General features: G+C 46.9%; 1 protein-coding gene and 1 long non-coding RNA gene across 3 annotated transcripts in view; one reads left to right on the forward strand and one right to left on the reverse strand.

The window, feature by feature from the left end:
- Positions 1-20,724, reverse strand: part of TRMT6 (tRNA methyltransferase 6 non-catalytic subunit) — a 32,991-nt gene extending 12,267 nt beyond the window's left edge. The window contains exons 1-5 of one of the 2 annotated variants that reach the window (XM_068103619.2): positions 19,285-20,724; positions 18,431-18,561; positions 14,711-14,823; positions 7,019-7,110; positions 1,573-1,656 (exon numbers count right to left, since the gene is read on the reverse strand). In XM_068103619.2, the coding sequence (XP_067959720.2) occupies positions 1,573-1,656; positions 7,019-7,110; positions 14,711-14,823; positions 18,431-18,561; positions 19,285-20,471 (1,607 nt within the window). In that variant the 5' untranslated portion in view covers positions 20,472-20,724. The remainder of the gene's footprint in view (positions 1-1,572; positions 1,657-7,018; positions 7,111-14,710; positions 14,824-18,430; positions 18,562-19,284) is intronic. The other variant, XM_078786662.1, reaches the window with a different exon arrangement.
- Positions 20,725-20,932: 208 nt separating this feature from the next.
- Positions 20,933-24,792, forward strand: part of LOC137417719 (uncharacterized) — a 56,231-nt gene continuing 52,371 nt past the window's right edge. Inside the window, exon 1 of the long non-coding RNA XR_010982481.1 lies at positions 20,933-21,042. This is a non-coding gene — a long non-coding RNA (uncharacterized LOC137417719). The remainder of the gene's footprint in view (positions 21,043-24,792) is intronic.

The raw sequence follows: 24,792 nt of genomic DNA on the forward strand, positions 1-24,792 counted from the left end.
CGACGTTTCACAGCTGGTGCTTCCAAATCCATGGTAGAAGGTTAGTGATGACCATTGTCAGAAAAGTCCATCTGGAAAGAAATATAGCAAACCAATTGTGCATTTTATGACTAAAGCATGACAGTTTCAGCATATAATCTACATACCCCAATGAAGGTTTAAGTCAACAGATTTTCAGTATTTTGCCTTAGTTTTCTTATTTCCCCCTTAAAACATGCCATTTTTTTAGTTATACATGTTCTTGGTACTCTTATGCATAATATTGCTACATTATTTAATTTAGAAAAAGTTTATATCTTTCAAAATCTTACCTTTTTCCTTGACCTCAGAGTTTTGTTTGTCCACATGGAGACAGTTGAAAGCTGAGAGGATTGTGTCATCAGTCACATGACATAAGGGGATGTCCCAAAGTTATTTATAGCTTTTACTTTCAAGTACCTGTAACTCTTTAAATAATGGTCAGACAGTTTAGGTATGTATTAGGCACTAATAGGAAATCATATATGGGGAATCATTTGCCACCATCAGATATGACCTTGGAACAAGGGATCAAGGTCAAACTGTCAATGGAGCATGCAATGCTGGGGTCAATGACCTCTCAAAGGTCACCACAGGTCAGAAACAAATTGCCTCCATGTCTGAAATAAAACCTTGGGGTATGTAGATTATATGCTGAAACTGCCATGCACATAAAATGCACAATACCTTCCATATATGACCTTATCTGCCCCACGACTTGATGTTTTGGCGGTATTGCGATTTGTGAATTTCAATAAAATATTAGGGGGGTGACATTTGATTTTGACAGTATAATTATCAGTATTATTGATATTAACATTTTGGTTAATAATGTTAAATACACGAATGAACAGGGGAAATTTGAACATAAACTTTATGACTATGAAGCTAATATTTCTGAAATTACAATGTATTTGTCCCCATTTTATCGATGAAACCGAACTGAATTTGTAGCATTTAATATCAACATTTTGTCATTTCTACCCAAGAAAAGTTATTTTTTAAGCCTTATTCCTATTTTAGTGATTGTGTCTTATCTTCCTGCACATTTTAATACCATATTTGTGCATATAGCATCAATATTGACGCCTATAAAGGCAAAAAACCTGTTACGTCAAATCGGCTCTTGGCGTCAACATCAGCACCTATTATATATATATGTAAATGTGATTCTCGGAGTGATGTGCAATGCTTTCATATTCACAACCATGATTTTCTAACTACCCAGACATCCCCCTTGAAGAAAAAATAGGTTGTTTTTTGTTCTAAGATGGGGAGGGGTTAGACCCATTTTAAGGCCCCTTTTGAGATTTCACCATTAGCCTATATAGAGTTTGGCTGTGCTCAAGCAAGGAACGGTACAGTACAAATCAGTACATACCATCATACCGCCATTGATGAACGTATACTAAACTCTTATGGAAGGTATACCGTGCGCCTCTGTGCTGTCGTTTGCCACTAACAAAATGGATGTGGGTACTAGCAAAGGGAGGCAATTAGGAGCACGGAGGAGAGTGGTGAGGATGGCATGCATGGTGAGGATGGTCAACATACCAGATTTTTGAGGGATTACGTGCGTAGTACATCTCAGCAATAAGACGACAGGTTGGCTTGTGCACAGTCAAGGTGAGCTCATACCTGTACAGATGAAAGGAAAAGACACGTAGCTATAATAATCGAACAAATCAGCCACAAAAATAATGCTCAATATTTTACCTCTTTAGATGAAGTTGTAGCGGTTACCGCTGAATGCACACAATCGCCTTGCACCGGCCAGAACACGGCCAGACGCGCCTCTCCCGGGCATGCCCGGACTCACTGTTCCCGGGCACGCCCGAACCTCCCGGGCACGCCCGGTCTCGTCTTTCCCGGGCATGCCCGCTCTCGCCTTTCCAGGGCTCGCCCAGAGCGTCCGGGCATGCCCGCTATCGTCTTTTCAGGGCTCGCCCAGAGCGTCCGGGCATGCCCGCTATCGCCTTTCCAGGGCTCGCCCAGAGCGTCCGGGCATGCCCGCTATCGCCTTTCCAGGGCTCGCCCAGAGCGCCCGGGCACGCCCAGCCTCGACTTGCCAGGCCGCAGCCAAACACGCCCGGGCAGGTCCAGACTCGCCTTTCCAAGGCTCGCCCTTGACACCCGGGCATGCCCGGTATAGCTTTTGCCAGGCAAACTTCCCGACATAAATGTGTATATATATTGCTGCCCGATAAACGGGCTTGTCAGAATACCTGAGCTGTTATGTTTCAATAAAGCAACTCGGACGAATTCCGTCTTTGGTCGCTTCAATTCTTTCGACTCGCGTTGGAGCGCAGTTCCTTCATTGGTGACCTACCGACATGGATACGGCAGTGACGCTTAAACTGCCTACCTTCTGGGAGGCTCACGCGGCTGTTTGGTTCGCTCAGGCGGACTCTCAGTTCGCCCTGCGAGGCATCACCGCGGACGACACCCGCTTCCACCATGTTGTGGCGGCGCTCGGTTCCGCCACCGCGGCTTGAGCCTCCTCGAGCACCCGCCGGCTGCTGACAAATACGACGCGCTGAAGACACTCCTCCTCGACGCTTTCGCCCTCTCACGGGCAGCACGCGCACGGCGCCTGCTCGCTCTGCCCGAGCTCGGCGACACGCGCCCGTCCGAGCGCATGGACTATATGCTCTCGTTGCTCGGTGAGCACTCTCCGGATTTTCTGTTCCGCGAGCTGTTCCTTCGCCAGCTGCCTCACCCGGTACGCCTCGCCCTGGCTGGCACGTTGATCACGGATTCCCGCGCCCTCGCCAGGGAAGCCGATAAGATCTCCTCGGCGGGCCAGCACATCGGCGCGGTTACCTGGAGCCCGCCGCCGTCCGAGGCGACGCCCACGACGCCCGAGCGCCCTGCGCGGTTGGAGGCCGAACTGCCGGTGCAACTGGCGGCCGCCACGCCGCACCGCCCACTTCCGACACGACGGCCGGGGCCTCCACCTGACCGGGCGTGGTGTTATTACCACGCCAGGTTCGGACACAAGGCTCGGACATGCCGGCCCCCTTGCACTTTCGGCAGGTCGGGAAACGGCCGGGCCGGCGTTCATTCCCAGCCATGAGCGCCGGCCACTCGGGCAACTTGCTGTTTATTCGGGACAAAGCGTCTGGGCGGCGTTTCCTGTGTGACACCGGCGCCCAACTGAGCGTCATACCCGCCTCCGAGCAGGACAGGCGGGACGCCGTTTGCGGCCCCTCTTTGGTCGCTGCTAATGGCTCGGCCATACGCACTTTCGGCCCACGCGTCGTCACCCTCTGCTTCGGAAGCCAGCGTTTTCAATGGACTTTTGTGACCGCCTGCGTCCCCATGGCTTTGCTGGGCGCCGACCTCCTCTGCGCGCACGGGCTGCTGGTCGACGTCAAACCTCGTCGCCTTGTCAACGCCGAGACCTTCAGCTCCCTGGCGTGCACGATGAGCAGCTCCGCGCCGACCGAACTGGCGTGCGCCCTCCTGGCAGCGAACGAGTTCGCTCGCCTGCTCGCGGAATTCCCGGCCCTCACGCGGCCGACGTTTTCAGCCTTCGCGGTGCGGCACGGGATCGAGCACCACATACCCACTACGGGCCCGCCGGTCTACGCCAGGGCCCGCCGCCTCGACCCGGCCAAGCTCGCCGTGGCGAAGGCCGAGTTCGACGCGTTGGAGCACCTCGGCATCGTGCGGCGCTCCGATAGCGCGTGGGCCTCGCCACTGCACATCGTGCCAAAGCCGGGGGGTGGATGGCGCCCGTGTGGTGACTACCGCCGTCTCAACCACGCTACCACCCCCGACAGGTACCCGATCCCGCATATTCAGGACTTTTCTGCCCGTTTGGCGGGACGGGTCATCTTTTCGAAAATTGACCTGATACGGGGCTACCACCAGGTACCTGTCCGGGCGGCCGACGTCCCGAAGACGGCCGTCATCACGCCGTTCGGCCTGTTCAAATTTTTGCGGATGCCGTTTGGCCTCAAGAACGCGGCCCAGGCGTTCCAGCGCTTGATGGACGGCGTGCTGCGCGACCTGCCGTTTCTTTTCGTCTATCTGGACGATATCCTCGTCGCCAGCACGTCCCGCGCCGAGCACCTCCTCCACCTCCGAACACTGTTCGGTCGCCTCAGCGAGCACGGCTTAATTGTCAACCCGGTAAAATGCCACTTCGGCGCGACGACCGTTGACTTTTTGGGCCACCGCATCACCAAGACCGGGACCGTGCCGCTGCCGACCAAGGTCGAGGCCATCACCACTTTCCCGCGTCCCCGTTCCATCAAGGCCCTCCAAGAGTTCCTCGGCATGGTGAATTTTTATCACCGATTCGTGCCCCGCGCTGCTCAGCTCATGCGGCCCCTTTACGAGGCCCTCCGGGGCAAGCCGGCCAAGCATGACATGGTTTGGTCCGCGGCCATGGACGCGGCCTTCGCCAGCGCCAAACTGGCCCTCGCCGACGCAACGCTGCTGGCTCACCCGGTGCTCAACGCGCCCATTGCCCTCACTACGGACGCCTCCAACTACGCGGTGGGCGCCGTCCATGAGCAATGGGTGGACGGGGTTTGGCAGCCACTCGCTTTTTTCAGCCGGCAACTCCGGCCGAACGAGTTAAACTGCAGCACGTTCGACCGCGAGCTGCTCGGGCTATTCCTGGCCGTTCGCCATTTCCGACACCTCCTGGAGGGCCGCCCGTTCACGGCTTTCGTCGACCACAAGCCGTTGGTCTACGCAATGGCTAAGGTCACGGAGCCGTGGTCGGCCCGCCAGCAGCGCCACCTCTCCGCCGTGTCGGAGTTCACCACGGACATCCGGCACGTCGCCGGCAAAGACAACGCCGTGGCCGACTGTCTTTCTCGGGCCAGCGCGAACGCGGTCCACCTCGGCGTGGACTTCGCGCTCATGGCGGCCGACCAGACCACCGACGCCTCGGTGCAGGCACTCCGTGCGGCGGACACGGGCCTCCGCCTGGCCGACATTCCCTTCGCGGGCACCGTCCTGCTCTGCGACGTCTCCCAGGGCCAGCCTCGCCCCATCGTGCCCGTTTCCTGGCAGCGCCGCATCTTCGCCTCCATCCACGGCCTTTCTCACCCGGGCCGGAAAGCTTCTCAGAAGCTGGTGTCGGCGCGTTTCGTCTGGCACGGCCTTCGACGAAACATCCGCGACTGGGCCAATGCCTGCACGGCCTGCCAGCGGGTCAAGGTCCACCGCCACACCCAGGCCCCGCTGGCACCTTTCGCCGTGCCTGAAGGGCGTTTCGACCACGTCCACGTGGACCTGGTGGGTCCCCTGCCCCCCTCGCGGGGGTTCACCCACCTGCTCACCATGGTGGACAGGACCACCAGGTGGCCGGAGGCCGTGCCCCTCGCCTCCACCACCACCGCCGACGTGGCACAGGCGTTCATCGCCACCTGGGTCGCGCGCTTCGGCGCACCAGCAGACATCTCGTCCGACCGCGGCCCACAGTTCACGTCTGAGCTTTGGGGCGCGGTCGCCCATTCGTTGGGGGTCACGCTGCACCGCACCACGGCCTACCACCCCCAAGCCAACGGGTTGTGCGAGCGGTTTCACCGCTCCATGAAGGCCGCACTCATGGCCGGCCTTCAGGACGACGGTTGGGCCGACCGGCTGCCGTGGGTCCTTTTGGGCCTTCGCACGGCCCCCAAGGAAGACCTCCAGGCATCCGCCGCCGAGCTCGTCTACGGCCAGCCGCTCTGCGTCCCGGGCGAATTCGTGCCCGACGCTACCAGTCCCTGGTCCGCCGCTCGCCAGCGCTCGGACCTCCAGGAGGCCGCCCGACGATTTGCCCCTGTGCCGACGTCCTGCCACGGTGGCACCCAGTCCTACGTCCCCCCCGGCGCTTCGCACAGCGGAGTACGTCTTTGTGCGTCATGACGCGCACCGGGGGCCACTCCGGCCGCCGTATGACGGGCCCTTCCGGGTCCTGCGACGGGGCGACAAGTCTTTCATCATCGACTTCGGCGGCCGGCCGGACCGGATTTCTGTGGACCGCCTCAAACCGGCGCACATGGACGTCTACCGACCACCACGGTTGGCCCTTCCTCCGCGGCGAGGCCACCCCCCGTCCAAAGTTCCCCCCGCTCGACCACCCACCACCACGTCGGACCCCTCCCCACGACCCTCCAGGGGTCGCTTCGGCCGGGTCATCCGGACCCCCTTTAAATTGACCCTGCCAGTGCAGGTCGATTCTGGAGGGGCGTGTGTAGCGGTTACCGCTGGATGCACACAATCGCCTTGCACCGGCCAGAACACGGCCAGACGCGCCTCTCCCGGGCATGCCCGGACTCACTGTTCCCGGGCACGCCCGAACCTCCCGGGCACGCCCGGTCTCGTCTTTCCCGGGCATGCCCGCTCTCGCCTTTCCAGGGCTCGCCCAGAGCGTCCGGGCATGCCCGCTATCGCCTTTTCAGGGCTCGTCCAGAGCGCCCGGGCATGCCCGCTATCGCCTTTCCAGGGCTCGCCCAGAGCGTCCGGGCATGCCCGCTATCGCCTTTCCAGGGCTCGCCCAGAGCGCCCGGGCACGCCCAGCCTCGACTTGCCAGGCCGCAGCCAAACACGCCCGGGCAGGTCCAGACTCGCCTTTCCAAGGCTCGCCCTTGACACCCGGGCATGCCCGGTATAGCTTTTGCCGGGCAAACTTCCCGACATAAATGTGTATAGATATTGCTGCCCGATAAACGGGCTTGTCAGAATACCTGAGCTGTTATGTTTCAATAAAGCAACTCGGACGAATTCCGTCTTTGGTCGCGTCAATTCTTTCGACTCGCGTTGGAGCGCAGTTCCTTCAAAGTGATAAATATTCTTAAATGACCAGGATGGTGGAGATGTGTTTCATTTTGGTTAGGTAGCTGCAGTTTCTCTTATGCTTAAATCCACTCCTCTATATGTTTGGCGACGTTGTGAAGATGTGGACATTTCAGGCTCAAGTTACAGGCGGAAGGAAAGGGGAGGGGGAATACCCAACTTAATAAAATAATATCAACATCAGAGCTGTGCAACACACTTGTTCTTCTTCTTCTTTATGTATTTATCTTGGGAAAACTCCGTCTTGTCTTGAAATGTGCTGCTGTTCCTCACAAGTTGCTGCACGATCTCCTTTGGGGTAATGGAGAAATGGAGAAGTGGGATGCACGTGAGCACAGGCAGAGATTTGTCCAAAGTCCCCTTAAAAGGAAATGCGCAAGCTCGACATTTTACACCACTCACAATAAGTTAGGGATATTGGCAGGTTCTTCGGTGTGGTTGATTTTGTGTATTCATTATGTTGAAAAAAGTTGTTGGTCCTAATTCTATGGTTATTAATGAGTGTGAAAAAACACAGCATTCTTGATTTCAACACCCCAACCCTAACCCCTATAAAAAAAAATAAACTCACTCCCACAATATCCCTAACTTATTGTGAGTTGTGTAAGCATTGTTCTTTTTTACAAATCCAAATCAGCCGAAATTTCAGAGCTTACAAGGCAACGTTTTGTCCCATCTCATATAACCAGCCCTCTCGCACACTCCTGTGCATGTTTTATGCATACTCTCTTGGGTCTCTGCTGTGTGGGGTAATACACATGAACCACCATGGTTGTAAAACCTCGCATTTGAGGCTCAATGATAACACATGTGGAACAGCCATTCGTGTGATTAATGGTTTGAAAGTACAATGGAGTGATTTAAGATGAAACACGCATGGAAGATGGGAGAAAGAGACAGACATGAGGATAAAGGGAGACAGAGAATCTAACTATACACATGATTCTGGTCGATTCTAAACAAATGCTTATGCTGACACTCTTTTTTTGTTGTTGTGGTATACAAGATGGAGGCTCGTGTAAGAGTTAACATTAATCACAAAAAAAAACTGACACATAAAACATATGATAAAGGGAGCGGGAGACGAGATGGGGAGAGAGAGGGAAGCACACAAGTACAACAGTAGAGAACAGGGACATCAGGAGATCTGTGGGAGGGAGAGGGCGTGAGGCATGGGAAGGGGGGTGGGGAGTGGGAGAGGTATAAAACACAGGGAGACTGCTAGGACTTCCAGGAAAGAAGTTGGTATTTAAAAAAAAGTGGATCTGGGATGATTTAACGGGGGTAGAAAAGATCAAGGTTTTGGATAGGGGAAGATAAGAGATGGTGGTGAACCGCTGTTTTAAAGATCTGGAGGGAAGAGTGGGATTTAAGAGAGTGGGGGAGTTTGTTCCAGAGGCGGGAGAAAAGAGGAATGAAAGAGTGAAGGTGAGCAGAGAGCCTAGATTTTGGCAGTTTCACCAGAACAGGGTTGCTGGCAGATCTTGTGCGACCTTTAAGAATATTTGGGGGACAGAGCACAGAGAGAGCAAGGCTGGAGAGGAGTCGGTAGAAGACAGAAAGACCACCAACCTGCCTGCGGTGAGTGAGTGAAAGGCCCTCGGAGTTAGCTTCATCGTGGGGAGATTCCAATGATTCTGAAATCTTTGGTTTCAACAGCGTGAAGCCGATCTTGGTGTGAGGCAGGAGCACCGGCCCAGAGGGGAGAACAGTATTCCATTGAGCTGCGGATGAAAGCGTTGTATGTGGTGAGGAGCTCAGGTGTGCCAAGGAAGGACTTTGCACGATGGAGGATGCCCAGTCGGCGACTGGCTTTGGAGGCCAACTTGGAAATGTGGTTTTCCCAGGAAAGATCATGGCAGATAGTGAGACCAAAAAGCTTGAGTGACAGAACTTCTTGGAGAGGATTGTTGAGAAAATAGATGGGAGGGTCGTCCAGACGGTCTTTTCGGAGAGACATCGTAAGAATGTGAGATTTGTAAATAGTAAACATAGAAAGACACTCATCAAGATATAACTACTGAACAATTAACCCCTCATTAATACAAAGGCCTTTTCGATAAAATATATTTTACAAGTTCCAAGGCTCGCGCAGCTGCAACACAAGCACGCGCACGCACACACACACGCACAAGCACACACACACATACACACACACGCACAAGCACACGCACACACACACACACACACACACACAAGACCATCGGACTTTACTTTGAAGAAACAAAGTAGTAAGGTCGATATATGGAAAATACCCCCTCAACCCCCACAAAATTGCTACAAAAGGTTTCTCAACTGATTCTGGTAGGGTTTAGTGTACTTTATAACATACTAAAAGTTTACCAAAGTAGGACCCCCGGAAAAGTGTTTTTTTTCAAGATGGCGTCCAAGATGGCCACCGAAACCTCTTAATGATCATAACTATGTAACTATCAACTCAAATTTGATGATCTTGGTGTCTATCCCTAGGTTTTTGGGGGCAAGGAACACATTACGACCATTAAAAATGAAAGTGGGCCATTATCTAACAGGTTGAGGGGGCATTTTCCATATATTGACCTGAAGAATGTGTCGAATTGGATCTAACTGAATAACTAATTCTCATCTTTCTCTTTTTCAGACATGATTCAACAATGAGTGCAAGCACAGCCAGTCAAGCTTTTTGTCCAATCTGCAAGGAGGAGATCGAGGATTCCAGTGATAACTGGGTTGCAATTCAGTGGAAGGGGGCGAAGGGAATAAATGAAGCCAGTGTAAAGCGGAAGGACGATCTTGTAGTTGAAGCCAGTACTAAAGTGCATAAAAGCTGTCGTCAACAGTACATAAATGATAAAAACATTAAAAGCCATGTTGCAAAGAAAAGTAGTGGTTCTGTGCCACCAAAGAGAACCACAAGACAATCAAGTGGAGGTTTTGACAGTGAAAAGGATTGCGTATTCTGTGGATGTACAATTGATTTGGACAAGGGACACTTTAGCTGGGTACGGACTGACAAATTTGTGGAGACAATTGTGGAGGTCTGCGAATCCCGTTCAGATGATTGGGGACATACTGTAAAGGGTCGGATTGAATACTATTTACGAGATTTACATGCAGCAGACGGACTTTATCATCATTCGTGTAGTGGAAATTTCCGGTCCTTCAAGTCTGTGCCTTTAGAGTTCCAGAAAGCCCCCGAAGCCAAGCGCAGAAAGTGTGGTCGTCCTAAAGATGAAGATAAGTATGAAGCATTTCAGAAAATGTGTGCTTACCTAGAACTGAACAGTGAGGAACAACTAACTGTTACATCTTTGAGCCTCATAATGAAAGGGTATCTTTGTAATCCTGATTCGGAACCGTATGACAATTACAGTTTGAAAAAGCGTCTTAAAGAACGCTTTAAGGACTCAATTTTTTTTGGTGAAAGAGAAGGCGTGGACGATATTGTTACGATGAGAGAACAAACGTCGCAGATTCTGAGATCATACTACAAGCAAACGTGTCAGGAAGGCGATGAAGAGTCCCAAAAACGCGCTATTATTGAAACTGCTGCTAGGTTAATCAGAAGTGATATAAAATCTCAGGTTTCTACCGTGACGAATCAGTATCCAAGTAGTGATGATTTAAAACTTGATTCAGCCCTATCGTTCATTCCGACTAGTCTGCGGACAGCACTGGAAACATTGTTCGTTGGGAAAGACACAAGACGCAAGGTTGCGGCAGTTGGTCATGCCATAATTCAGGCAGTTCGCCCACGAGCTGTCATTGCACCGCTACAAATGGGACTTGCTGTGCAAATCCATCATCTGTATCGTTCGAAGTTCATTGTGGATACTCTTCATGAAATGGGATTCTGTTGCTCATACACAGAAGTGATCAGATTTGAAATAAATGCAGCGGATTGTGTGGAACCTGATGTCCTAGGTGGTGATGTAGATTTGCTGGAGATGTCTGTCCTCTTTGCCGCTGATAATGTTGATCATAACGTTATCACTATTGATGGCAAAGGGACATTTCATGGAATGGGTGTAATTGCCTGTGTCACCCCTGGAAAACGGACGAACCATCTCATTCCGCGAAGACAGATCTCAGAACTGAAAACTGAAAACAAGACAAAAATTCCTATCTTGGAGTACAGGTTTGCAAGGCATGCTTGTCATGAGGTAGTCTTCGAGGACCTGCCGAGATTTCTTGACTGTGACAAGAGGATCGATATTCTGTGGGAAGTCTCCCTCGGCTTCAAAGAGGCAACACCAAATTGGCAGGGGATGATGCATATCTTGCATCACGGGAGCCAGCACCCTGGGCAGTCGTCAGTCAAATTCTTGCCTATGATCAATATGTACTCTGGAGACAAATCGTGCATTGTGTCTACATTAGACTTTGTTTGCAACCTTGCCATGAAGCACAACCTTCCCACCATTGTAACTTTTGACCAGCCCTTGTATTGGAAGGCTACCGAAATCATCATTGATGCGCCACAAAGTAGTCACCTGAAAGGCATTGTGCTGATGTTGGGGTGTTTCCATACACTTATGAACTTGCTGGGGGCCATAGGAACTCTCATGGAAGGGACCGGTCTCAAAACATACTTGAGACTGTCTATGGAGAAAATGCAGTTGTGCACATGATAACAGGGAAAGCTGTCCAGAGGGCTTTGCGGGGCCATCTTCTTGTTGACAAGTGCCTACATAGCCAGCTTATAACGGAAATGGCCAAAGACGATCCCGAGATTCAGACACTGCTGGATCAAGCCAAGGAATTGTACTCCTCCCTTCTTAGCGGAGAGACGACGCTAGGAGATGCTGCTTGTTCTGAGGTTTTGATCCAACTCGAGACAGTAACGGAGAAGAAGAAATCTGAACTTGCTCAGACCTCAAAGACCAGCAAGTTGTGGCTGAATTATCAGCATATGGTTGGCATGGCAAGAATGTTGATCAAGGCGGATCGTACTGGGTCTTGGTTGATGCATTTGCAGGCAGTGTCCAATTGCCTAACTGTCTTTGCTGCAGCTGGGCACTTCAATTACCTGCGATCTGCTCATTACTACCTGCAGCAAATGAGCAACCTGGAGGAAAAGCACCCAGACGTTTATCGAAAGTTCCGTGATGGTTTTCACGTTGTTCGTAGGAGCAATCAGTGCTGGGCAGGGCTTAGTAGTGATCTTGTCATCGAACAAACGTTGATGAGGTCTCTGAAGAGCACTGGTGGTCTAACTCGCGGCAGTGGGATGACCGAGGACATGCGAAACCTTTGGACCTTATCTGCACCTGTAACATCCGAGTACAACATTGCGATGCAGGATTTCACAAACCTAACCTATACTACAAGTCCGCAACACAAAGACTCAACTGAGGCGCGCATCAAAAGAGATGCATCTGATCTCGAGAAAATTCGGATAAAGCTTGCAGCCTGCTCACCCTTCACATCTGATCCTACTCTGAGAAACATTGTCAACGGGATAGTGGCTGGGCCAGATGTGAATGTACATGACTTTGAATCGGTTGGAAACAAGATCATTGAAGATATAATCGGAAAGTCGGCATTTACTTACAAATTCAAGCGGAAAGACAGAGCCAAAACCCTTGGGAATATCTCTGCTGTGAAGATTGTTCCTGATCGTACCATTGATCCTGCCCTTCTGTTCCAGCGTTTCCTTCTGGTGTCAAGGTCAGGAGATCTTTCCCTTGAAGAGGTTTTGACGTATGAACTAAGCCCCTACCCTCCAGCCCTCTTTGAGACCAGGAACATTCTTCGAAAAGCAGACAAACCTCAGCTTGCTCAGGCAATTCGAGACCATGCTGTGGACTTATCAAGTGAGGCTGTGATGAACTCTATTCCCAAAACAGATTGTTACGTGCTTGATGGTGGCTCTTTGCTCCATCGTTTACCGTGGAACAAAGGCGACTCATATAATGCAATAGCTGAGTCTTATGCAGACTTCACTGTGAGACATTACGGACAAGCGACAGTGGTGTTCGATGGCTATGGTGAAGGTCCCTCCATAAAAGACAACACACATCAGAGACGAGGAAATAACCTGCACCCTATTGTTAGTTTCACTGCAGAAACAGAGTTTGCAGGCAAAAAGGACGACTTTTTGTCTCGTGGCAAAAACAAGGCAGACATGATTGCTCTCATCAGCACAGCACTAACTAAAAGGGGATGCCATGTCATTCAGTCACCAGGGGATGCAGACGTTGATATCGTTAAGGCAACTGTTGAACGATCCCGTCATTGCACCACAACGTTGGTCGGTGAGGATACAGATTTGCTGATCTTGCTCCTTCATTACTCCAGAACAGACAATGAGATCATCTACTTCCGTTCTGATGCAAACAAGCAGTCAAAAGAACACAGAGTGTATAACATTAACCTGTTGAAAGAAACTTTAGGAGACGATGTGTGCAATGAGTTGCTCTTTGTACATGCCTACTCAGGATGTGATTCTACTTCAAGGATTTTCGGCATCGGAAAAAAGTCAGCCTTCCGGAAATTAGTGAAATCTGATCCTGTCATGAAGTCCTGTGCTAGTGCATTCATCCTTCAAAACAAATCTCAAGCGGACATATCAGATCTTGGCAAAGACCTGATGGTTGATCTCTTTGGTGGCAAGTCTAATGATACGCTATCATCACTGCGCCATATCATTTTCACCAAAAAAGTGGCAACTGCTCAAGCATTTGTCACTTCTGAACGGCTCCCCCCAACATCACCTGCAACAATATTCCATAGCCAACATGTGTACTTTCAAATTATGGTATCGATGGGGATGGCAAATGAAATGAACCCAACTGAATGGGGATGGAAACAGGAAAATGATCAGTTAATTCCAATTATGACCCAAAACAATGCTGCGCCTGACGAACTCTTGAACATTATCCATTGCAACTGTTTGGGGGGATGCAAATCCTCTCGATGCAGCTGCAGATGCTATGGACTCCGCTGCACTGCTGCATGTGGCCCTTGCCAAACTGAAAACTGTGACAATCCAAACAACACTCAAGAGGTCGATACTGAGGAGGAGGATGACACTCAAAACTGAACGCTCTGAAACTTATTCTCTGGACAAAGGTGTTTGTGCATTAGGTGACAGCTGAAGGTCATGAGTTCAATTTCATAATGATTCAACAGCTCAGTAATATCCAAAGTTGTCTTAATGTATTCCTTGCCCCCAAAAACCTGGGGATAGACATCAAGATCATGAAATTTGAGTCAATAGTTATGGACTTGCGGTCATTTGGAGGTGTTGGCGGCCATTATTGACGCCATATTGGATTTTTGTGTTACATATAATGGCCCACTTTCATTTTTAATGGTCTTAATGTGTTCCTTGCCCCCAAAAACCTAGGGATAGACACCAAGATCATCAAATTTGAGTTGATAGTTACATAGTTATGATCATTAAGAGGTTTCGGCGGCCATCTTGGACGCCATCTTGAAAAAAACACTTTTCCGGGGGTCCTACTTTGGTAACTTTTAGTATGTTATAACGTATGCTAAACCCTACCAGAATCAGTTGAGAAACCTTTTGTAGCAATTTTTTGGGGGTTAAACTGTATTTTGACCTGACTAAAGCCAGTGACTTTGGGAGAAGTTATGCAATTTCCTGGTGCAATCTGGGTACTAATGCCAACTTTAGAACATCATTTTTCTCTCCATACTCAGAGGGCCAATTAAAGATAATTCTCCCACCCTCCATCCCAACCCCATGGGATGCCAGACTATAGAGTTTGGCTGTGCCTAAACAAGGAAGCAGTGCATACCATCTTTAAAGCCTTTGGTACACCCACCCAGGCCCCGGGTTAGAATCGAAGTCTCCCAGACTCAAAACAGACACTCCAACCAGTTATGCCACAAAGTCTGGTAAACCTGTTAGAAAAGACAAAGAAAAATAATAAAAACCACAAACCTTCCCTTGAAGGCCTTGTTCTTTGAGGTTGCTGATGTCATCTGTGCTGAGTTTCTGGGATGAACAGTCATCGATGATGTTCCGATTGTCTCGCCCAGAACTCCCAGCCAATGCTGACACCAAGATTTTAAAAAGGTATTCAAGTTAAACACTTGTGACCGTTATCAAACAGGGCAGCACAATCAATCATTTGGGCAATCTGACATTGAAAGACAAATGTTGAGTCACATTTGCTGTCATGTATCAGTAAAAATTTAGAAAAGAGAATCTCTTGGTGCTGAGCAGTTGGGAGGGTTTCGGTTTTAAAGGTGTTCACAGACCTGAAAGCAATAAAGGAACAACCTCAACATCTGTTTGATTCAAAATATGATAAAATCACAAATGTTTTCTGCCAGGTGGACTGATAATGAACTATCCTAAAGAAAAAAAAGGAGCCAATACCTTGCCTTCACCTTTTGAGTGGTATGAGGAATAGATCTGTGTCTTATGAAAGTTAAATCTTGAACGGTTTTCAAAATATCGTGTACACGGTTGGAGTTTGCAAAAAAGCACCTAAAGGACTCTAAGACTGTGAGAAACAAGATTCTGTGGGCTTTCATGTGTCTTTCACTGAGGAGAGGCTTCCGTCTGTACACTCTGCCATAAAGCCCAGAGCGGTGGAGTGTTGGTAGTGACTTCAATGCAGCAGAATTTTTTTTTGTAGGCTTCCCCAAATCTGTGCCTCGACACAATCCTGTCTCTGAGCTCTGCAGGCAGTTCCTTCGACCTCATGGCTTGGTTTTTGCTCTGATATGCATTGTCAGCTGTGAGACCTTATATAGACAGGTGTGTGCCTTTCCAAATCATGTCTAATCAATTGAATTTTCCACAGGTGGACTCCAATCAAGGTGAAGAAACATCTCAAAGATGATCAAGAGAAATGGGAGGCACTTGAGCTAAATTTCAAGTGTCATAGCAAAGGGTCTGAATACTTATGTCAATGTCATATTTCAGTTTTTTCTTTTTAATAAATTTCCAAAACTTTCTAAAATCCTGTTTTCTCTTTGTCATTTTGGGGTATTGAGTGTAGATTGATGAGGGAAAAAATGAATTTAAACGATTTCAGCATAAGGCTGCAACATAACATAATGTGAAAAAAGTGAAGGGGTCTGAATACTTTCTGAATGCACTGTATATACATATATATTTGCAATATGAGCGCGGAAGGTTCAATGCTTTTTGAAACATTGTGTGCACAAAAGTACATGGATGGATGATCAGTCGGTCGGAGCTCATTTTAATGTCCCCGTCTCCAACCTTGTCGGAGGGGCGGGGGTACAAAAATAATAACTCAACTGTGACCGTTTTGAAGTTGTGGCGATGTGAACTAGTTTGGGAAATTCGAGCCTTGTACACCATATTTTAAAAGGCAATTTGATTTAAAACTACAAACTGTATGGAACAGGCAAAAACATCAGTGATACGAGCAGAAGCACCGAGACCATTTGGTTTGAACGGTTCACCTACAAATGCAGATCACAACATATTCTAAGGATCTAAAAGGGAAAAAAAAATAGGAATGGAATACTTCTAGTTTGTAAACAATTTTGTTGCACAATACGAACCGTCTTTCCCATGAGAGGAACAGAACGGCTGTCCCAGGCTGGCACAGTGATCCAACATGGCAGACTTGCACATCCAATATTGGCTTGACACGTAATGCAATCATCCTTTAGTATTGAGGTGCAGCTGTTGGGTTTACATTGCATTCTTGATTGTTTGATTAAAGTAAATTCAGTCAATATCTTACTATAATTCACCAAATGTCCGTTTGTCCGTTCGAAGTTCCTGCAAAAACGGCTCAACCGATCGCAACGATATTTTGGCTGGGTATTCCTGGGACCCCTGGGAGTGAAATAGGCTATATTGTTTTTCCAGTTTTTTCCCAATTTTCCAGTTTTTCCAAACACGATGGAATAATATTTACTGATATGAACAGTGATGTGGCTTTTGTTGAAATTCTACTAATACTGTTTAGATTTTGATGAGAATTACGAACCTGCCGCGAATGCGGAAGTGAACTGATTATGTAATGCGCGGGATTGATCATATCCCAATACAACCGTCATTCAATCGTAATGTTTAATCGTTAATCCTTAAACATTAATCGTGTTAATTCCTTTTGTTAAAGTATCAATGGATGATTGGAATTGAGTGAATACAAGTACAATTTTGAATTCGTAATTGTATTCACCAACCCGTACAGAACTTCACATCAGGATTTAAATATTTGCTTATGTCATGAATCTTGTTAAAAGTTAATTTTATTAATGTTTATTTGTGATTGGAGTTATGCTGTTTGGAATGAAAAAAGAGATATCAAGTTCAAATGAATGACGAAATGCAGTGACGGTTTTACGTTCCAAACGTGACATCCGCGGATCGCCACATGCAGATTTGCCATTGACTGGGAATGGAACACACGTACCTGTTTGTTTGCGAACGGGTACGTTTTTCATGGAAGTCCTTCACGAACTTGCTGTCTATGTCTGATGTGCGACTAAAGGTGTTGCAGTAATGTGGAATTTATTGCTTTAATGCTTCAGCATTCGCCGTTTCTGCATTGTCTGTTTGCTTCTGGCCTCCGACCCGTGCAGAGCACGGGTACCTCACTAGTTACTATAATTCACCAAATGTCCGTCCGTCTGTCTGTCTGTCTGTCTGTCCGTTCGTTCGAAGGTACCGCAAAAACAGCAGAACCGATCGCAACGATATTTTGGGTGGGTAATAATCCTGGGACCCCCTGGAGTAAAATAGGCCATATCGTTTTTCCAATTTCAGCTTTTGGTCTCTAGCATTTTCAGGTTTGGACTCCCGCATAACGTTATTTTCCCGGGTAGCGCACAAACGGCTGCACCAATTGCAACCTGACGAATGAAAACACACAGTTAAAAATAATGACCTCGGACAAAGACCTTTTATAAGGACATGGGTTGAATCCCTGCTTGAGAGAATGCCAACCGCCTCCCCGCCATCACGGTCGTCTCTCCAACTCACAATCCCACGAGATATGCGGAAAGGACGACCCAAAACGAATTCTCTTCTTTTTGATTCATATATAAACATCATTAAAAGTAAATATGACCTCGGCCAAAGTTCAAACGACGTGAGTTTAATCTCTACATGAGAGAATTCCACATAGCTATTTGGGCGGTGTATAAGCTAACAGATCACTGCCTCCATCAATCTTGCCAAGGCCGTAACACCTATCGGCTCAAAATCCTTTTAACTGTTGACTTGGTAGTTTTTACAATGAAGGAAACAGTAACAATGTTGTTAAAAGTTTATTTTGTGATTAATTTGTGATTGGAGTTATGCTGTTTGGAATGAAAAAAGAGATATCGAGTTCAAGTGAATGACGACATGCCGTGATGGTTTCTACTTTCTAAACGTGAAATTCGCGGATCGCCATATGCAGATTCGCCACGGACCCACGATCGATGTTTCTATACGTGAACGTACCTGTTTGTTTGCGAACGGGTACGTTTTTCATGGAAGTCCTTCATGAACTTGCTGTCCATGTCTGATATGCGACTGAAGGTGCTACAGGAATGTGGAATTTATTGGTTTCATGCTTTAGCATTCGCCGTTTCTGCATTGTCTGTTTGCTTCTGGCCTCCCACCCGTGTGTAGCACGGGTATCTCACTCGTATAAAATAACCAGATATACCTCAGTATTACCATCATGGGTTGGGAGTGGAGCGGACATCACCAAATGAAGCTTCCCATTCCTTTCAACCTCGAACCTTGAACCATAGGGCTGTCCAAGGAGGAAATCCAGCAGAACGGGATGTTTTCCAAACATAACTTTCCTGTCGAAAAACACATTTACAATCACCTTTTTTTTTTTTTGTATACTGAATCGAGGCTCGTGAAAGAGCTAACACTTACTTCACAAACAAATCGACCAGACAAACAAAATACACAAAAAGAGGGAGCGGAAGACAAGATAGGGAGAAAAGGGGAAGCACACAGACACAACATCCGAGAGCAGGGAGATGTGTGGAAGGGAGAGGGCCTGGGGGGAGGAGGCATGGGAAGGGGGGGGGGGGGGGGAGAAGTATAAAGCACAAGGACACCAAGGACTTCCAGGACAGAAGTTGGTATTTCAAAAAGTGGAATTGGGGTGAAATTAGCGGGGGTAGAAAGGATCAAGGTTTTGGATGGGGGAAGATAAGAGATGGTGGTGAACAGCTGTTTTAAAGACTTGGAGGGTGGAGTGGGATTGAAGAGAGTGAGGGAGTTTGTTCCAGAGGCAGGAGAAAAGAGGAATGAAGGAGTGAAGGTGATATATATACACTAGGCCTTGGCCTTGATATACACTAGGCCTTGATATACACTAGGCCACCATTACACTCACCTTTACAAATCACCAGAATATACACTCATTCACATTTACAAATCACCATGACATTCACTCATTCACCTTTACAATCAACGTGATGTAATCAACCGTTACAAATTACAATTATAATGTTTCTTTAATACTAGAGTTATAATCTTTCCATGACAGCAGGTAACTTCAAACAACGTACTTTCCCTTATGGACCCGAAAAGCTCGAGACACGCGATCAGAGGTGAGCAGCACACAGGCTCCCTCCTGCACTCGGGTCTCTGACATCGTGTCTTCATTCTGGACGAATGCCTCTGACACAGGGTCTCCTTCAACGGACATCGTTTCAGGCACGGGGTCTCCCTCCCAAAACGATCTTACGGGGTCTCCCTCCCGAGCCGAGCTTACGTGGTCTCCCTCCTGAACCGAGCTCACGGGGTCTCCCTCCCGAGCCGAGCTCACGTGGTCTCCCTCCCGAACCGAGCTCACGGGGTCTCCCTCCCGAGCCGAGCTCACGGGGTCTCCCTCCCGAGCCGAGCTCACGGGGTCTCCCTCCCGAGCCGAGCTCATGGGGTCTCCCTCCCGAGCCGAGCTCACGGGGTCTCCCTCCCGCGCCGAGCTCACGGGGTCTCCCTCCCGCACCGAGCTCACGGGGTCTCCCTCCCGCGCCGAGCTCACGGGATCTCCCTCCCGCGCCGAGCTCACGGGGTCTCCCTCCCGCGCCGAGCTCACGGGGTCTCCCTCCCGAGCCGAGCTCACGGGGTCTCCCTCCCGAGCCGAGCTCACGGGGTCTTCCTCCCGAGCCGAGCTCACGGGGTCTCCCTCCCGAGCCGAGCTCACGGGGTCTCCCTCCCGAGCCGAGCTCACGGGGTCTACCTCCCGAGCCGAGCTCACGGGGTCTACCTCCCGAGCCGAGCTCACGGGGTCTCCCTCCCGCACCGAGCTCACGGGGTCTCCCTCCCGCACCGAGCTCACGGGGTCTCCCTCCCGCACCGAGCTCACGGGGTCTCCCTCCCGCACCGAGCTCACGGGGTCTCCCTCCCGCGCCGAGCTCACGGGGTCTCCCTCCCGCGCCGAGCTCACGGGGTCTCCCTCCCGCGCCGAGCTCACGGAGTCTCCCTCCCGCGCCGAGCTCACGGAGTCTCCCTCCCGCACCGAGCTCACGGGATCTCCCTCCCGCACCGAGCTCACGGGACCTCCCTCCCGCACCGACCTCACGGGGTCGCCCTCCCGCGCCGAGCTCACGGGGTCTCCCTCCCGCACCGAGCTCACGGGGTCTCCCTCCCGCGCCGAGCTCACGGGGTCTCTCTCCAGAGCCGAGCTCTCAGGCACGGGGTCGCCCCTTCCCGCCATGATGTCATGTAGGACGCATCGCTCCATGCTCACCATCGTTCCTCTCGAGCTTCCGGCTGCAGATGCTCCATCCACTCCACACCACGCTTTCCCGTCTCAAACTACATAATTTTAAGTTCACAGAAAACCATTTACTAGATTAACGCGATACAAGGCACGCACTTCTCGAGTTGATAATTTCAGTATGTACAATTAATTATTAGCATTAGTATCAAGGCACGAGACGGAAAGAGCGCCAAACCAGCCTTGTCTCTCAGTCAGATCAACATTGACGAAAATGTTTGTAGCCACCGGAAGTGCTCCCGCGACCATGTTACCAAGCGCAATCCCCATTGAAGAACAAATTCATTTTACATGGATTATAACATTCGGTTCACATCATAACAGTGCCATCCTGTGAAAGCATAACCTGCATTGGTTGTCAAGTCAAGGAAATGAAAACATTCACTGCGCAACTTTACTGCATCAGCCTCTTCTTCCTCTTCATCGTTCTGGCTGATTGTGTTTACCCAGCCACTAACCCACGTGACTACGTGTCTCTTAATTACGTACTGTTTGAACGGAAGTTGCACAATGACGACGTCGATGAATTACTTACGATCGAAACGTACGTTTTAAACCTATTGACCTTTTTAGTGTTGGCTTTACGTTTAATGCTCGGGTTCTTTTCGCAGCATTTTCTGCTTGTGCGTTCAATGGTTTTGTGGATCTGTATAAGAAACATTTCGTGTTAAACATTTTGTTATGAAGATCCGTCCCAAATATTCCGAGATCTTCAGCTTTTCTGTAGAATCAGTTAAAAACAGGCCCGAGGCCTTTTTGTTGAGAAGCTCGATATTCCCAAATTTTATTGTGGAGAAAATAAATAATTCGCCAGGCAAAAATGGCTTTTTACGAAAGTAATTATCTGGAGACGACTGTAATTATAACTGTAACCAACGATAGTTTTAACTCTCGTATTAAGGAGTAATTATCTGGAGGCGACTGTAATTACAAAGTTAACCAACGATAGTTTTAACTCTCGTATTAAGGAGTAATTATCTGGAGACAACTGTAATTACAAAGTTAACCAACTATAGTTTTAACTCTCGTATTAAGGAGTAATTATCTGGAGGCTACTGTATTATTATAACTGCAACCAACTATAGTTTTAACTCTCGTATTAAGGAGTAATTATCTGGAGGCTACTGTATTATTATAACTGCAACCAACTATAGTTTTAACTCTCGTATTAAGGAGTAATTATCTGGAGGCGACTGTAATTACAAAGTTAACCAACTATAGTTTTAACTCTCGTATTAAGGAGTAATTATCTGGAGGCGACTGTAATTATAACTGTAACCAACGATAGTTTTAACTCTCGTATTAAGGAGTAATTATCTGGAGGCTACTGTAATTACAAAGTTAACCAACTATAGTTTTAACTCTCGTATTAAGGAGTAATTATCTGGAGGCTACTGTATTATTATAACTGCAACCAACTATAGTTTTAACTCTCGTATTAAGGAGTAATTATCTGGAGGCTACTGTAATTACAAAGTTAACCAACTATAGTTTTAACTCTCGTATTAAGGAGTAATTATCTGGAGGCTACTGTATTATTATAACTGCAACCAACTATAGTTTTAACTCTCGTATTAAGGAGTAATTATCTGGAGGCTACTGTAATTACAAAGTTAACCAACTATAGTTTTAACTCTCGTATTAAGGAGTAATTATCTGGAGATGACTGTAATTACAAAGTTAACCAACTATAGTTTTAACTCTCGTATTAAGGAGTAATTATCTGGAGGCTACTGTAATTACAAAGTTAACCAACTATAGATTTAACTCTCGTATTAAGGAGTAATTATCTGGAGGCTACTGTAATTACAAAGTTAACCAACTATAGTTTTAACTCTCGTATTAAGGAGTAATTATCTGGAGGCTACTGTATTATTATAACTGCAACCAACTATAGTTTTAACTCTCGTATTAAGGAGTAATTATCTGGAGGCTACTGTAATTACAAAGTTAACCAACTATAGTTTTAACTCTCGTATTAAGGAGTAATTATCTGGAGGCTACTGTAATTACAAAGTTAACCAGCTATAGTTTTAACTCTCGTATTAAGGAGTAATTATCTGGAGGCTACTGTAATTACAAAGTTAACCAACTATAGATTTAACTCTTGTATTAAGGAGTAATTATCTGGAGGCTACTGTATTATTATAACTGCAACCAACTATAGTTTTAACTCTCGTATTAAGGAGTAATTATCTGGAGGCTACTGTAATTACAAAGTTAACCAACTATAGTTTTAACTCTCGTATTAAGGAGTAATTATCTGGAGGCGACTGTAATTACAAAGTTAACCAACTATAGTTTTAACTCTCGTATTAAGGAGTAATTATCTGGAGATGACTGTAATTACAAAGTTAACCAACTATAGTTTTAACTCTCGTACTAAGGAGTAATTATCTGGAGATGACTGTAATTACAAAGTTAACCAACTATTGTTTTAACTCTCGTATTAAGGAGTAATTATCTGGAGATGACTGTAATTATAACTGTAACCAACGATCGTTTTAACTCTAGTATTAAGGAGTAATTATCTGGAGGCGACTGTAATTACAAAGTTAACCAACGATAGTTTTAACTCTCGTATTAAGGAGTAATTATCTGGAGATGACTGTAATTACAAAGTTAACCAACTATAGTTTTAACTCTCGTATTAAGGAGTAATTATCTGGAGGCGACTGTAATTACAAAGTTAACCAACGATAGTTTGTACTCTCGTATTAAGGAGCAATTAGCTGGAGACTACTGTAATTATAAAGTTAACCAACTATAGTTTTAACTCTCGTATTAAGGAGTAATTATCTGGAGGCTACTGCATTATTATAACTGCAACCAACTATAGTTTTAACTCTCGTATTAAAGAGTAATTATCTGGAGGCTACTGTAATTACAAAGTTAACCAACTATAGTTTTAAATCTCGTATTAAGGAGTAATTATCTGGAGGCTACTGTATTATTATAACTGCAACCAACTATAGTTTTAACTCTCGTATTAAGGAGTAATTATCTGGAGGCTACTGTAATTACAAAGTTAACCAACTATAGTTTTAACTCTCGTATTAAGGAGTAATTATCTGGAGGCCACTGTAATTACAAAGTTAACCAACTATAGTTTTAACTCTCGTATTAAGGAGTAATTATCTGGAGACAACTGTAATTACAAAGTTAACCAACGATAGTTTTAACTCTCGTATTAAGGAGTAATTATCTGGAGGCGACTGTAATTACAAAGTTAACTAACGATAGTTTTAACTCTCGTATTAAGGAGTAATTATCTGGAGGCGACTAATTACAAAGTTAACCAAGGATAGTTTTAACTCTCATTTTAAGGAGTAATTATCTGGAGGCGACTGTAATTACAAAGTTAACCAACTATAGTTTTAACTCTCGTATTAAGGAGTAATTATCTGGAGGCTACTGTATTATTATAACTGCAACCAACTATAGTTTTAACTCTCGTATTAAGGAGTAATTATCTGGAGGCTACTGTAATTACAAAGTTAACCAACTATAGTTTTAACTCTCGTATTAAGGAGTAATTATCTGGAGGCTACTGTAATTACAAAGTTAACCAACTATAGTTTTAACTCTCGTATTAAGGAGTAATTATCTGGAGACAACTGTAATTAAAAAATTAACCAACGATAGTTTTAACTCTCGTATTAAGGAGTAATTATCTGGAGGCGACTGTAATTACAAAGTTAACCAACTATAGTTTTAACTCTCGTATTAAGGAGTAATTATCTGGAGACAACTGTAATTACAAAGTTAACCAACGATAGTTTTAACTCTCGTATTAAGGAGTAATTATCTGGAGGCGACTGTAATTACAAAGTTAACCAACTATAGTTTTAACTCTCGTATTAAGGAGTAATTATCTGGAGGCGACTGTAATTACAAAGTTAACCAACTATAGTTTTAACTCTCGTATTAAGGAGAAATTATCTGGAGGCTACTGTAATTACAAAGTTAACCAACTATAGTTTTAACTCTCATATTAAGGAGTAATTATCTGGAGGCTACTGTAATTACAAAGTTAACCAACTATAGTTTTAACTCTCGTATTAAGGAGTAATTATCTGGAGGCTACTGTAATTACAAAGTTAACCAACAATAGTTTTAACTCTCGTATTAAGGAGTAATTATCTGGAGGCCACTGTAATTACAAAGTTAACCAACTATAGTTTTAACTCTTGTATTAAGGAGTAATTATCTGGAGGCTACTGTAATTACAAAGTTAACCAACTATAGTTTTAACTCTCGTATTAAGGAGTAATTATCTGGAGGCTACTGGAAT

Source organism: Myxine glutinosa, chromosome 11, assembly GCF_964187855.1.
Source record: "Myxine glutinosa chromosome 11, kmMyxGlut1.1, whole genome shotgun sequence".
In the NCBI taxonomy this organism is placed as follows: Eukaryota; Metazoa; Chordata; class Myxini; order Myxiniformes; family Myxinidae; genus Myxine; species Myxine glutinosa.